Below are 16184 nucleotides of genomic sequence, written 5' to 3'. Positions count from 1 at the left end.
AGCGGATCGCTCTGTGATTGGCCAACGCGCCCGCTCGTCTCCAGCTCCATCCAGCGGATCGCTCTGTGATTGGCCAACGCGCCCGCTCGTCTCCAGCTCCATCCAGCGGGTCACTCTGTGATTGGCCAACGCGCCCGCTCGTCTCCTCCCCTGTTTTCCTGGCATGACCTTTTCCCTTGGCAACCACTTCCTCCGAGCACCCACGGCCATCTTTGTTATCTCTCATTCATGAAAAGTTTATTTTGAGGTGATACAACCATTGTTGCAGAGACGTATTTTAGTTTTTGGCAATAATTACGTTGGTTGTACACCAACTACCGCAGCTTCTGGAGAGAGAAACTGACCATTGAAAGTGTACGTGCTAATAAGTAGCGTCGTCGTCATTGCTCTCAGCATTAGAGCTTCAATCAAGCATGAATATGATCTTATTCTGCACAGTAGTCTAGCTCGGGCTTTTATTCCTCTGCAAGTATTCTACAAGGGATCTGCAATTTCACGGTTTAAAATTTTGTTTTGTGTAGTACAGAGGTAACTTACCTTTGTTCGTTTTGGGTCCAGTCGAACAGCAGGTGGAGGTAGCCTTCTACACTAGCCTGCTCGGGACGGGAGCCTCTTAATTGTAGACAGTTATTAGATGTGCGTGCTATCACTGTTTGATCCCTCGTTACATTGAATGTGTAATAAATCAAATTATCTAGTTGTCATTTATGGAATTACTATTATTAAAACTATGCAATAACATGTCCCGTGCTAACTTTATTTTATACAGAATATATATATTTAAATTCTTCAATTTGATAACCTAAATGATACGATATGTGTTTCTTAAACAGGTTAGAATGAGAAAGAAACAGAATGTAAAGCAGAGGAAGACTGAGGAGACTACAGTCGTCCAGGAGTTTGTGGTGGAGAAGATAATCCTCCGGAGGGTGTCTGATGGAAGGGTGGAGTACTTCCTCAAGTGGAAAGGCTTCACTGAGTAAGTGAAACATTTTGAGAGCAGGCCTATAACAGACAGGAATTAAAGTTTTATTGGTACAGTCACTATGTCTACATAGCACTGGCCAGATTCAGGACACCGCATGCTTCTCTGACTCTCTTTTCAGTGCTGATAATACTTGGGAACCGGAAGACAATTTGGACTGCCCTGAACTCATCCAGGAGTTTCTTAAAAACCTCCACTTGGCTGGAGAGAACCAGGAAGAGGACATACAACCTCTGGAGCCGGAGATTATCCCGAAAGACGAGTCGGTAGAGCAGGAGACTGAGATTGTGAGTGTGTCCGCCGTGATCGATACGCCACAGAAATATATCAGACAGACGCACAGTAGTCTGGAAAATAAACAAGTCTCAGACTAATGTGGTGGTGTAAAGAAACAGTCCTATTCCAGACATGGTTCTCCAACCTTCCTTTTGTGTCACTGTGTTGTCAGACTGGTAAATGTTTCCATGTCATCTGCTGAGCTGCTTCTACAACAAGTAACCAAGAGTATTAAAAAGGTTATCAGACATGTTTTTTTTTTTTTTTAATTGGTTCACTGTGTGCCTCCCTTCACACTTGATCAAAGGTCATTGCAGTTTTGTCACCATACTAGTGGTGCTGCACTGTTCTATTTTTTAACAAATGTTAAAATTGACATGACATGACTCAACATGTTGGCTGTCCTATACTGGCGGTGTTGTCTCAGCAGCAGGCCTACGGTGGGCAGAGAGACAGCAGAGAGAGTGAGACCCAGCAGCCTGGTGAACAGCAGTCAGACGGTCCCACCAGCTTCTCCGGTCAGCCGGAACCCGAGTGCATCATCGGCTCCACAGACAGACATGGAGAACTCATGTTCCTAGTCAAATGGTAACCAACCCTTCTCTTTTCTCCTTGGCTGACCAGTCGTAGATGTCATCGTCTGAGAGAGTGTTGCGCCATGAAACTGAATTGCAGTGTGTTGAAAGGCATATTGTGCGGTAGGTCATGGTTTTGTCGGTTGCCTCTTCTGTTTGCGTGTGGGACAACAGGAAGAACTCCGGCGAGGTGGCCCTGTTGTCGGCTCGCGAGGCCAGCGCCAGGTGTCCCCAGGTGGTCATCAAGTTCTATGAGCAGAAGCTGACCTGGCACTGTGGCGAGGACGAGCAGTGAGGGGCGTGTGCCGGGACCGTGCGTACAGGAGCGTGGAGGTGAACTGGCAAACAGCGGTAGGTACTGTAGCTCTTAGGCTTAGTTTACCCTCCATCGACTGTCCTCCTTGAGCTGACATTAAAGGCACACTGTGTGAAATTACACCCCACTGTACAGGTAGAAACACATTCTGGCAGGTGCAAAGGTGGGCTGGATCTGTAACGCTTCCTGTGGTGGTTGACGAGGTCGTCGTGCCTTTGTGGAATACTCAACGAATGGTGTTCAAACTAACCCTCAGTATCTTTTTTGTGCCCTCATGTAGCAGACTCAAATCACTGTGGACATGTTTTCCGTTGTTCTGGCTTAGCTACTGTTGCCTGCAATACGTGGATGTGGTAGATTTGAAATGCACCTACAGTATTACTGCCTTCGAGCACTTCAGCTCATCCTCCAAGGGGTTAACTGTGGTTGTGTAAAGTAGGGTTCGCAGCTTGTCTAAGAATAGACTGAATAGATGACTACTACTGTCCACCGAAAGTGATACCTCCAGTCCATGAACCCAGTTGGGTACAATCAACTGTAATGTTATGTGAAATCTAACACTGATTCATATTTACTAACAAGTGTAGTAACGTGTTGTTTAAAGTTTGTGCTGTGCGTATAACCAAATCTGTTATATCTGTGTGTCATTAAATACTGTATGATGTTATGAAGATTTCCTTAGTGGTTGATGAAGAATATTGGAACACAACCTTGTCACTATTTTTCTTTTTTTTTAATCATCTCCGAACCAAATCGTTTCCAAATCTGTGCATTCTTCTGTCATTGTCAATGGCAATAGCAATATAATACAACATGTTAACTAGTCAATTGTATTATTTTTCCTTGAATGTTCAGCGGGGCAAAACATTTCTGAACTTAAGTTAACTGCATTTCACATTATATATTTACTGTGTGAGTAGTTCATGTTTTATAGCACTTTAGATGAAAGACTGCCCTGTTATCGGGAGTAGAATCTGACATTAGTGATTCAGGCCTGCCTGAAATTTGTGACTGACACTACTGATCTATCATATCACCCAGGAGTGGAATGTTATTGGACAGTCAGTGGAAACCATGACTCTCTCTGACTACTTTGTTACTTTTGACCATGGATCTGTGAATAAACATCTATGAATAAAAAAAACTATCCTGGGTTCCTCTGGTATCTTTGACTCACATTAATCTTTACTCAAAATATTCAATGTAAGTTAACGCATTAAGCTAAATTTAAACTATACCATAAGGTCTTACTCTGCTACCATAGATGTCATAGAACAAGGGGCACTCTGACCTAGCATGTGTCATATACAGGGGAATAGAGCTGTATGATGTGATGGGAAAGTTAGCAAACATCCCTGCTAATGATTCAGCATTTTTCATTACAGTAGACCAAAGGCCTGGTGCGTCCTGCTCTCCTACATGATGTGCTCTGTAACAGTGAAAGGATCCTGGACATTTACAGTTATTGTTACACCCAGGTTACCGCAACTTGCCAAAACATAACAGTTGTATCCCCGGACATGGCTGCACTATAAAAAAGTGTTTTATAGCAGGTTTTTATTGAAGAAGAAGTGTTCCAAATGATAAGTCCCATACCCTGATACTGATACCTTTGGACTCTTTTTTTGTCTTCTAAGAACCCAAACAGAACAGTGGAAGCCATATTGTGCAACAGTCCTGAAATGAAAGTATTGATTTAAACGCTCCCCACCTGACCAACCTCGTGAACCAGGTAACACTCCTGTCAACCCAGTACCGCATGGTCTTTTTGGACTGAAGCTACAATCCTGGGTGCCACTTCTATTTGAGGTACTTCCTTCAGTCACAGAGTTTCAATCCATGGCTCTTGACATGTATACTTCGACCTGTAACTTTTTAATTCATATTATTGTATATTGTATTTGTTCTGTTGTTATTTGTGTATGTGTGAATTCAAGCCAACACTGTACATTAGACTGTACCTCAGTGTTTTCCCTATAATCCTGGGTTCCTCATCAAATGTACCGTAAGGCACTTCTGTTTCTCCTATTCTGTAAAGGAGGGGTTTTTCTGCTACGAGTTTGAATGAGTCATCGATCACGCTTCCTATATTTGCTGCTGAAAAACATCCCTGTTTACTTCAGACTGTTCTTTCTCAGCATTGCAGTGCTGCTCAGTCTCTCATCCAATGCAGCAGTCGGCCAATGTCTGGGTTCGGGATCCACGGATACAAAAGAATGACTTCTGGCATGCCTACATAGACTATGAAGTTTGCGTACATGTAAGTATTCTGCCGATAAATGTCGCTGGTGCCTTGTTGTTACAAATGAAGGTTCCCAATGTAATCACTTGAATCTCTCCTTAGACCAACAGTGTCAGCTTCACCAGGAAGATCTCGTGTGTGAGGAGAAGATACAGTGAGTTTGTATGGCTCAGGCAGAAGCTGCAGGAAAACTCAATGCTCATGTATGTACAGTTTGTATAGAGACTATTGTACATGCTGTGAACTGGTCACTGCCCTCAGAAACCCACAAACTGTACGCATATCTGCTTTCACTTACATCCAAGTGTCAAGTATGCCAGTGATTTTCAAAGGATGTGTTTCATCTTGGCGTACAGGGTTAAGCTACCTGAGCTCCCCCCGAAGAACCCCTTCTTCAGCCTGAACAATGCCCAGCAGATCGCGGAGAGGATGAAGGGGCTGCAAACGTTTCTGGAACAGTGAGTGTCCCTTTCATAACCTTACAGTAGAACACTATCCACTTACTGTACACCTATTGTGCATCCCCTGTCATGTGACTGAGGTTGGGGTTAGTCTCAGGAGTTTCACATCTGCTCATTCGCCCCCCCGCGTCCCAGGATCATCCAGAGCTCTCTGCTGCTGTCCGACAGCTGTCTGCACCTCTTCCTGCAGTCGGAGCTGAACGTGGCCCAGATCGAGGCCTGTGCCTCGGGCAGGACCCGCTACACAGCGGCCCAGACCGTGCAGCACTTGGGCTTCGCCCTGCGACGTTTCCACTCCGAGGAGGACCTGCGCAAGGCCTCCTCCCCTCACTCTGACTGTGACAGGTTGGCCTCTCAGGACCTCGTCCTCTCTGCGTTGACTTTTTAAGATCTTCCCATATCATGTTACACCATGACATAACACGAAGCAAGCCTCACATTTGACTGGAAAGAGTTGAAAATGATTTAAATGCTTGAAATAGACCATTTCAATGGGATTTTCATTTACCGGAGCAACTGGTCCAAACAAACTTCCTGTTTTGAATATGAACATTCCATGAAATGGTAAGTCATAGTCAAAACAAGAATTTTGTTTGGACCAGTTGACCCGAGTGACCAAAAAAAATCCATTGAAATGGTCTATACAAACATTAGATTAAAATGCTAATATCTGGAAACCTCTTTCTTCAATATTGTATAGCCTAATAACTCAGCTTCTAACCTGTCTAACCTCTCTATTCTAAAGCCCTGTCTTTCTGGACGCGGAGCCCATCAGTCCAGAGACCTCAGAGAGCACTGCTGCCCGCAAACCTGACCAGGAGCAGACGCTCATCCACTTCTCCCACCCTCCATCAGAACATCTTCCACAATCATAATACGCTCCTACACACAAATCTGCATTTCTCTCTATGGGATCTTGAAAGCACTTTTTCACATGCTAGACTACTTACGAAATGAATATATTTGTTGTATGTAGTTTAAAATGGGAATATCTGAAATATGTAAATAGTACCAACTTCAAAAAGAAAACTATGTGAACGTACTACGTGTAAATAAAGTCAGTCACTTGTTTACAATCTGTTGATGTCTATTCTTGTGTGTAACCCATGGCATTCACATGGGTTGTTTGAATCTGCCCAGCAGAGGGCAGTATTGCTACATCTAAAACCCATCAAAGCCTTGTGCTACTCATAGTGAAACATGCTCCCACTCCAGCTCATATATGGAAGGGTAATAATAACAGTATTTATATGATATATCAATAATAGGTTTGACCAAGTACAGCTCGCTCAAAAAAATGCTCAATTGATTTTCCAGTAACTCAGATAGATTTTAATAGTTACTAATGTAAGGCTTCAATATAAATCAGACAGAAAGCTGTCTCATTAAGAACTCCAAGCTACGGTATAAAGCAGTATTCTCAGTTCTCTCTTTGTTGTCTTCCTAGCGGTGTGTTGTGTTTTCACTATGCCATGTTACAGGTAAGATGTGCTTGTTGGAGAGTGAGTGAACGGCGCTACTCATCCCCCACCCCGGTAGTTTCATCCCACAGGGCTGCCAAGTTTCTCCCACGCATTTCAGCCTATTCTCACACTCACACGCCCACTTCACAATTCTCACGCGGAGAAATGACCAACCCCTAAATACTAGCAGCTCAATGTTCATGGGACCCTTACTGTGAAATTAGCCTAATTGCAGGAACGCTATTCTAGCGTCCCAGTTGTCCTTGTGTCCAAAGAACGCAACTCCAATCTACCTAGCGGGGTGAGAGACAGCCATTCCGGGGGGGGGGGGGTCTCTCTCCAAACTTTTGGTCAAACTTGGCAGCCCTGCCACAGTCAAACATCAGCTCCGCATCAGCTGCGCCTGACCCCTCGTCTTCCCATGCACCGCGGTCTCTAAGAGCCTTGTCACCCACCTGCCACGGCGTGGTTAACTGTAAGTCATGTGTAATTGGCTCTCGGAGGAGTCCGCCAGTAGCGTGCAACCGGCCCCCTGTCAGCAGAGAGGCGGGAGGTCCTGCAGGATCCCTCGCCGACCTGCTCCTGTCTGAGATGGCTCCCAGGTAGACAGCCTGTACTGCCCCCTGCTGACCAATCTGCCAGCTGCACTGACAGGCTACCCCCACTCCCCCAACACGGACAAGACTCTCTCTCTTCTCTCTGTCTCTGTTTCTAACACACACATAGCGCACGCACGCACGCACGCGCACACACACGCGCGCACACACACACACACACACACACACTGTTGTCATGTGACCACCTACCTGACCAGGCTGACAGTCCCTGCGTGCAAGGACAAGACAATGTGGAACCGAAGCTCAGCTCTACACACCTATTGTTAACATTGATGCATATGATGCAGTGTGGTTTGGATTTTTCTTGTTTGTGCGTGTGTGTGTGTGTGTGTGTGTGTGTGTGTGTGTGTGGGTGCCTGTGTTTCCACAGAGAGGAGCACTATGCTTATGCAGAGGTAATGGCCAATAAGCAGAATGATGTGAGGGTGTCATATCTGTACAGCTAATTAGATTAGCACATCTCTCGGGTGGGCAGGATGTTCATTATACATTCAGAACGAGGAGAGACAAAAGGCTCACAGTGGCGTGACGGACAGGTGATATCACCTGGGGACTTGCTCTGTGCAGTGGAGAGACTCGGGCACCCAAATTGGGTGAAAAAAGGAGGACGTCTCTCCAGAAGATGTCTTGTGTGTGTGTGTGTGTGTGTGTGTGTGCCCTCTGTCAGCGAGCGTGTGTATGCTGCTAGCATTACCCCGCAGTCACACCAACACACACACAGGTAATGAAGCTGCCGGAGCCTGTCGGCATGTGGCACAGCTTGATATTAAGAAGGGCTTCGTCCCTGGCTTATGACAGAACAATCCAATTATACACAGACAGCACGGCTGGAGTCTTGAATAGAGGGCGCGCACACACGCACACACGCACACACACACACGCACACACAGAGAGAGAGAGAACCCAGTCTCTGTATGCTCTCCTCTTTTATTTGTGTTAAAGGAGTAGTAAAGGGAAAAATCGTGTTTAGCCCTGTTTTAAGGCTACTTATGATCATATACAGTGGTTCAGATCAAAAAGTTGACAAAACTAGCACTTTTTGAGAAAGTTGATAATTGCTCTACCACCGTTTAGGTCCTACAATGGATGTGGGTGGGCACCGTGGAAAATCATTAAAAAAACATGTTAAACTCTCGATTTCAAAGACAAGAAACTCACCGAGGTGACTCCTCCGAGAGCCAATTACACATGACTTTTTCCCTTTACTACTCCTTTAAGGTTGTCCTTTTCTATAGAGACTATCCATGCATAACTTGTGTGGTTTTGAGTGGTACTGTGGAGGACCATCAGGACACTTAAACTGTCTGTTATGATGAAGTAAGACCCAGGGTGTAGTCTGTTCTTCCTAACCCCAGAGTAGGGTTAGAGAACATCACTAAAACACAGCAATCGATGCGTAAGACTTGTTTAATTAATCCATCAGATGCAGTTCACCACAGTCAGCTCTCTTTAACGGTAACAGTCCGTCTGCCTTCCTTTACTCTGAATAAAGCCAGCAGACTGAACGTTACAGCCAGAGTGGCCCAGGGGTTTTGACTCTTCTAATTGTCTGTAGCTCTGGTCTAATGGCTCTTAACCCTGAGCCAGAGCTGCTGCACACTGCTGGCCTGTCAGACAAGACGGACGCGCTTAAACTCGCCCGACCGCCTTCGATCGATCGGTTAACAGCTCCGACGGAACCGCCGCTTCACCGCTGAGAGGGCAAGAGAGCGGAAAGTCACCATGCGCTCAGGGCCCTGCGGGGTATGTCACCGGGTTGTGACATTATACACACACACCCACAGAGAGATGGAAAAGCTAATACGGCGAGACGGCCACAGCTCGCTCTGTTCTAGGTCAGCCGTGGTTTTTCTGTCACACGTGGAGGCTGTGGAAGGTGATAGAGGAGAATGGCTCCATGGGGAGAGGCCCATCTGCTACTGACAATGTCAGCACTTCTCTCCGCTGCCAAAGGACCTCTGTCTGCACTGCTCCCTCATAATACATGCTTGAAAAATAAAGTGCCTGCCTGTTGACCTACCTACCGACCGACCTACCTACTTACCTACATAGTAGCCTACTTACATAGTAACCTACCTACCTACCTATAGTAACTAGCCCTTTTCAGTCCTGTTGCTCGCTCATGCCAGACAACAGTCCTTTGCCGCTCCATTCACTCCGCTGTCAAAATAAATCGGTGTCGGCCTATTTAGGAGAGGCGCTCATATTTACAAGTGTCATGAAATAACTTATTTAGATGCGTTCTGTCCGAGTGAATTTATTTTTCCGAGGTAGTCTTCTTCTGTGGTGGTGGCGATGCTCTAAATTGAAGCTTCAAAGAGACCGCCACCGCCACAGAAGAAGACTACCTCGGAAAAATAAATTCACTCGGACAGAACGCGTCTAAATGGTTTAATGGTAGCGCCGAGGCTTCAAAAACCCAGCATTTGTTTAAATAGACCCTTTTGCTTAGGTAAGTGAAGTTTCATGTTTATCTGACACTTGTAAATATGAGCGGCTCTCCTAAATAGGCCGACACCGATTTATTTTGACGGCGAAGTGAATGGAGCTGCAAAGGACTGTTGTCTGGCATGAGCGAGCATGCGACAACAGGACTGAAAAGGGCTACATAGTAACCAACCTAGCTACCTACCTACTTATCCCCTCTGTTGTGTCATGAGAACTGAGTCACGTGAGCAAAGGTCCATTCATTTCCAACCGATGGGAAATGGCCGTACGGAGGGCAGAACTTGAGATCTGGCATGAGATCCAACGGCGTGGAACCCTACTCTGAGCAGACTGCAGAAAGGCAAAAAACAAATAAAGCCACCGGGAGACACGCTCCTCCGCTGGAGGTGAATTAACAGATAAATCAGAGTCCGCTCATGCATTTTAAGTACCGCATTATATGGGATCCATTAGCAGCTAGCGGAGAGTAGGCTACAGCAGGACTGGGGGATATTAGATCGGTGTGGTCTGGATGAGTAGATAACAGAGCTCAGCCAACGAAGAAGAGGAGGTCCAGCCATGGACGTGCAGGAATGTTATACTGCTTGCACTGCCATGTCTTTTGCACTGTCCTGTCCTGCACCCTGTCCTATGTCGTCTACAATAGCGTTTGCCTTTACCCCAGTGAAATTCCTGGTGTGTGTGAACCATATACATGGCAATAAAGAGATCTTGAATCTTGAATCAGACCTGGTACTACTGCATTATACCCACTGCCGGCTTGTAATAGAGGTGGAATGGTACTGAACAGTATGTGAAAAAATGTGTATGAGAGAACTAATGGTTGTCCTTACAGGACCACTCAAGTGAAAACCATGATTGTGTGTTCAAAGCCATTCAAGGAGGTATAGAAATGAAGTGCGAATGCAATGTTAAGGTGTTCAATATTCACCACGTCAGGCTGAATTATTCATGACCTGAACGAGGAGCATGGATCATCAATATTGCATGACAATGTCACAATGATTTACCGATGGCCACACATTCTGTAAGCAGGCAGTCCGAGAAAGGAAGCTTCCACAACGTGACGCCATAACATCTGTCCTTATTTCTCACCTGTGTGTGTGTGTGTGTGTATATATGTGTGTCCTTCCCTAACACCCACTCCAATCTGCAAAAAAACACAAACACTGCTACCATCTCAGGGCTGCAACTTTTCTCTATCAGTCACTTGTCAGTGATGGAAATTAGCTGACTTGGAAGTTGTCTGTCATTCATCAAATCCGACAGGCTGGCTGCCTTGGTTTGGTTCTGCATGGCTGTACCTGCTATTTCTACAGTATCTTTGCAAGGCGGACACTGTCGACATAATCCCACCCAGATGAAGCAATTACAGGGAATGAGTGTGATCACTGTAGCAAGGCAGGCAGCAGCTCCTCGAGTACAGGAATCAGAAGCCATCGGAGCGCTACACCCTGCTCTGAAAAGAACACACAGCCTGAGGGGAACGGAGGGTGAGAACACTGCGTCATAATTTTCCTTCTTGAAACAAAATGGTGTGTGAAATCAGAGACAGGAAGCTTTGGAGCCAGCAGCTGATAGCAGGAGTGTGTGTGTGTGTGTGTGTGTGTGTGTGTGTGTGTGTGTGTGCATGTGTGTGTGTAACTCAAAGGCCTCCATCTAGTGGTGGCCTTCCTGTGTAGACAAGCACACACACACGTACGCACACACACGAGCACACACACACAAACACATGCACACACGTTGATACTTACTAGGTAAATAATCATGTTTACAAAAAGAAAACAAACTCATGGAATAAATAATCGAAGCATAACAAACTAGAAATATTGCTTCGCGGATGTATCCCTCCGCCAAAAGTCAGGTTGCTCTAAACATGTTTTGTGAACTTTACCTTAAGTCAAGTGATATTGACCTTTGACCACCAAAATCTAATCAGTTAATCCTCGAGTCCAACTGGACATTCTGGCCAAATTTTAAGAAATTCCCTCAAGCCGTTCCTGAGATATCACGTTCACCAGGCCAAAAATGCCTTTTGTGACGTCACAGTGACCTTGACCTTTGACCTTTGACCACCAAAATCGAATCAGTTCATCCTTGAGTCCATCTGGACAGTCTGGTCAAATTTGAAGAAATTCCATCAAGCCTTTCTTGAGATATCGCCTTAACAAGAATGGGACGGACGGATGGACAACCCGGAAACGTAATGCCATCCGGCCATGGCTGCGCCGGGCGGAGGCATAAAAACTTCCATTCCTTACTTCTATTCTATCCAGAGAGGCCCACGAGGCCCTGAGGAAATATATACAACATTGTGGAACAGCGAGACTCGTCTGTCACGGTCTCTGTGTGAATAATAACCCCAGCAGTCTCACGTCTTGTTAGAGATGAGCAACGAGGAAGTAAGAAATCTCTGAGTGGACAGTCCAGAGGAGAGAGAGAGAGAGAGAAGAGAGAGAGGTGGTTGGGGGTGAGAAGAGAACGATTGAGGGGTGGAGGGACGGAGAGAGGGTGGGTGGAGGGGTAGAGGGCACCGTCTCTCGAGGCTTCTGTGCTTCACTGCCAGTGTGTGTAAATCAGCAGGCAGCTCACGGCTGCAATGAGGTAGAAAATAAAAAAAGCATAAAAGTGTCGGAGTGAAATAGGGGCCAGGAGAAATCTTTTATGATGAGCCTAAATTCTCCTTACTCTGCAGTAGATCCACTGGCCAGCTCCGATTGTCTGTTCCAGACACCGTCCATCATCCCTGTGCCTCCACCTAGTCACAAATTACTCAAATTACCCCACCTGCTTCTCACGTAATACATATGTAATGAGTATCCTAAATTCAAACATGATTAGCATTCATGGAATGTTAATTGTCCTGTGGCAAGTTTTTTTTTTATATGCCGAGAAAATGTGCATTCATATAGGACTTATGGCTTATGGCATGGCACAACAAAGTAGCAGAAGTTTGGCAGTTGGTTTGAAAGTCCTGAGGCAAATCCAATTATCGGAGTTGTTTGTAAGGTGGGGAGAATGTAGGCATGCACGAATATACACTAATTTGTGTCTGGTCCCTTGATTTATGTATTGTCTTCTCTCTGGCCTCCAGCCGGAATACTATGAGACCCTGGTAGAGAGCTCCGGTCATGCCAGCGAGCAGTGTAGCGTCCCTGTCACTTCTCCTCATTAGCAGATATTCTATACAGCCTTGGGAAGTGAACCTTCTGCTGGGTTATTTCTAACCCTCACTGCCTCGCTAAGGAGGCACCTGCCTTGACCCTCCCAGTGCTGATCCTACGGTACATGCCGACCTTGCACCCCAATGGACACTCTCACACATGCCTTCTCCTTAAATCATCACCAGGTTAGCTTGACAGGATGTATAAACATGGGCATGTGCTTCAATACTCAGTGACAGCGAATGGGAGTGAACCCAGGGGTCACCTCGGGGTCAAGCTGCTATATCAGGAAGAGTGACATTGAGCTGGCTAGGGTCTCGCTTGGACGTGAGGTGTCACAACCAAGGGTATCACTCACCACGAGGGGTAGAGAGAGAGAGAGAGAGAGAGAGAGAGAGAGAGAATCAGCGTGCCAAGGACTGACATATTGGCAGCCATCCTGAGGGTTTTAGCAGCGAGGGGTGGAGGTGGGTCTAGTTTCAGCCAGAGCATCCGCTCGCACCTTTCCTCCCTGGGAATACAGTCCGATCACTGGACACCCGGGTGGCCAGGGGTCATCACTCCTCCCTGCTAACTAGCGAAGCGAGGCAGCGACGGGGGGGGGGGCCTCAGGACAGGCGGCACAGAGAGAAGCCCAGAGAGCCCAATAAATAATCCCGGAGTGGCCGGCAAAAGGGGCGAGGCGGCGCGAGCGAGATGTTTATAGCAGGTGGACAAACACCTGTCACTTTGATGGACCTGATTTATTCCGGGACACGCGTTAGCCCATGTCTCTCCGGGGCCTGACAGCTCGGCCAGGACGGGCGATGCGACGCGACGAAACAGAGACGGGGAACAGCCAGGCGAGCCTCTCTGTTGCAGGAGCGTATCCCTGGTGGATACCTGGACCAGCGCGGTACGCTGACAGACCTGACTGGAGGTTCTGTATCTGGGGGCGTGAGGGGGAGACAAGAGCAGGCAGGCGTGGCGGCCTTGGGGGCGTCTTGTGTTCGGGGGTGAAAGCTGGACGCCGCGGAGCCTCCTGAGACGAAGGTTCCTCCCCCCCCCACCGAGTCTCCCTTCCTGCTCTCCCGAGATATACGGCTGCTCCATAAGACGCCGCAGCCCTGATGCTCCTCCCAGGAGCCAATTAGCAGGCTGCCAGAGCAGCCAGTGATAACGAGTGAGGGAGAGGTGCGAGCGGAACGACCGGTCTGGTCCCTCGACGGCTGGACCCGGGAGCAGAGAGAGAAGCTGCTAATTTACTGGCCCACCACCCATCCCAGTCTGCAGCTCGTAAAGCCACTCACAAGAAAACAGAGCAGCGAGAGCCGGTGGAAAAATCTTGCTAAGCGTCGGTGTGTTGAATTGCTTCGCAAATAGACTGCCTCATTTCACAGGGTTGGGTCCGCCGGGCAGAGGTAATAGAAAGTGAATCAGTGAATCAAGACAGAACGCCCCCAATTTCCTCCATGGATATGACCTCAGTATGGCAGCCCAAGTAGGCTACAGGAGCTGGCTGACAACCACGTCTACCATGGCTGCACCACCTCCATTATCACGGGTCTAAAACCTTACAGTTGTCACCATCATCGCATGGTGCTGTTGCCTACATTCGGCATCTTCTGCAATGTCATGAACCAATGCTCTCAATTTGTCTCCCTCATCATGAGTTGCATCTATGGAAGCTGACCTCAATTAAAACGGACTTCCATTTCAGACGCATCTATCTCAGATTTAAAGGTTTAGACCTGGAGAGGGGCTTTAATGGAATGCTGACAGAGGGCCAGTTGGAGAGGTAATACGTTTCCCTCAGAATGCCAGAGGAAATAAGCCACATAAATAAGCCTCTCTTATTCCCGACAGAATCTCTCAATGGTTCTGGGCAGTGATCCACGGTGGAATAACCTGGTAAAGGAGCAGGACAATCAGCCAGTTTTATCAAGACTCTCCAAAGTGGTGTATAGATCACCTTAATATTCCGCTCCGGGGGAACGAAAGGGTCCCAGAGAGGAAGTCCTCACTAGAGAGACGTGTCGGCTCCACCTGTAGTAGTCAGATCAGTCCGGGGGAATTTCATTTCATTTAACCCTTTATCTAACCAGGCAGGTCCATTAAGGACAGATTGTTATTTACAATGCCAGCCTGGCGGATGGAGTCTGGAATTATTTAGTTCCTGGTCCTTAGTTAACCAGTAACACAGCGTTACAGTGCTTGGAATCCAGATGTTAGTGCTTGCACACCGCACACAGTGGGAGGGTGGTCATGGGAATAAGCTGTGGAAAGGGAGGAATGTGGAAGAGTTGGAGAAACGTGTTCAAAAGAAAAACATTTGATCGTACATCCAATGCAGTAGAAACATCCAGGACAATGTACGGTGTTATGGGATGTATTTGAGGTTCATACTGTAGCTGGTAGAACTACCACGGGTGCAACTTAATTAGTGATATTCTGGTATCATTAGTGAAATTTAAGGCTCTGGAGATTAATGGCACAGTGGCATTTATCTGTGAAACATTATATCTTAGTGTTAAATTGCAATAAAAGGACGTGTATATCTGGAGACATGGCTATCCAAAGCAGAAAGGAGGGTGGAGTTGACATCCATTAACAAAATCTTTTATGAGCGTCATAAAAGAGAGAGGCAATATTTAGCCTTACTTGCCTTTGGCAGTCTAACCCATAGCCCAGCTTTCTGAGGCGCTAAGGGACCACCTAATCTGCCACAGAAATATTTGTTCCGTATCATGCCGGACACACACAGCTCAGTGTGAAAATCCAACCAGACGATAACACAGCCAGCACCCCAATAACAGGTTTCCATCATAAACCAAAGCGCCATCGCCTAAATCAGCGAGGCCCATAGATTTCCCAGCTGTGGCTCGGAGTGATTTCTGCCTCAGCCCTTTGACACAACCAAGCGCAGACACGTAGCCCTTTCATCCGGTTCATACTCTCTATAGTCCTTCCTGAGCCAGCAGCAAAACCTTAGCAACCCCTGCCTTTGCTCTCTCCATATTCAATAACTAATTATGGTAATTCATTACATCTCCAATTAGCTGTGCTCCCACTGTGCCGTAAAGACCTGGATTTATGTTTGCTTTGAATGTCACCCAGAGGACAGAGGACAGCTTTAGAACAAAAGAGAGAGAGAAAAGGGAGAGAGAGGAAGAGAGAGGGAGGGGTTGAGGGAGATAAAGGGAGTGATGAAAAGAAAGAAAAGAGGGAGAGAATGAAAAATAGGGAGAGAGAGCGGACAGAGAGAGAGAGGTCATTGCTATGATGACTGCTGATGATAAACGCCACAATGGGATGAATTTGCCTTCATGTCTTCCATGTTCGTCGGCGGCCAACCATTCGGTCAGTCGGTGTACACTGTACAAAGGTTTACCCTCTACACGCCAGGCCGGAAGCTCTGCCTGCTGCCCAACAGCTCCTCGGAGGGCGATAAGCCCCCCTTGCTGGCGGTGTGGGTGACAGCCTTGTGGAGGTGTCTCCCCATTCCAATAAGGCACACAGCAGGGCTGTCCATCTGCCACCGCCAGCTCCTCGGCCCGGCTGGCCTCCCAGGTACCGTAAAACATGGCTTTAGGAGCACGAACACAGGAGCGCTGACCACAGACACGAAACATGAGCAAATCTCAGCCAAGGCGGAAAA

The 16184-nt window shown here is 47.0% G+C and overlaps 2 protein-coding genes across 3 annotated transcripts; both read left to right on the top strand.

Annotated features, from left to right (window-relative positions):
• Positions 1–216: 216 nt before the first annotated feature.
• cbx3b (chromobox homolog 3b) lies at positions 217–3253 on the top strand. 2 transcript variants are annotated; one of them, XM_084441919.1, is made up of 6 exons: positions 217–354; positions 834–979; positions 1107–1272; positions 1692–1849; positions 2011–2187; positions 2292–3253. In XM_084441919.1, the coding sequence occupies exons 2-5, from the start codon at positions 840–842 to the stop codon at positions 2129–2131; spliced, it is 585 nt and encodes a 194-aa protein (XP_084298045.1). In that variant the 5' UTR covers positions 217–354; positions 834–839; the 3' UTR covers positions 2132–2187; positions 2292–3253. The 2 variants fall into 2 exon arrangements, with proteins under 2 accessions (XP_084298045.1, XP_084298044.1); XM_084441918.1 differs by having other exon boundaries at positions 2011–2191.
• Positions 3254–4277: 1024 nt separating this feature from the next.
• snx10b (sorting nexin 10b) lies at positions 4278–5730 on the top strand (the record flags this gene model as incomplete). Its single annotated transcript, XM_084442057.1, has 5 exons — positions 4278–4412; positions 4497–4597; positions 4751–4852; positions 4991–5200; positions 5601–5730. The coding sequence occupies exons 1-5, from the start codon at positions 4320–4322 to the stop codon at positions 5728–5730; spliced, it is 636 nt and encodes a 211-aa protein (XP_084298183.1). The 5' UTR covers positions 4278–4319.
• Between the last annotated feature and the right edge of the window lie 10454 nt (positions 5731–16184).

Source organism: Borostomias antarcticus (genome assembly GCF_949987555.1).
Source record: "Borostomias antarcticus genome assembly, chromosome: 8".
NCBI classification, from domain to species: Eukaryota; Metazoa; Chordata; class Actinopteri; order Stomiiformes; family Stomiidae; genus Borostomias; species Borostomias antarcticus.
The sequence above is the reverse complement of the archived record's forward strand: the minus strand, read 5'-3'. Positions and strand labels throughout refer to the sequence as shown.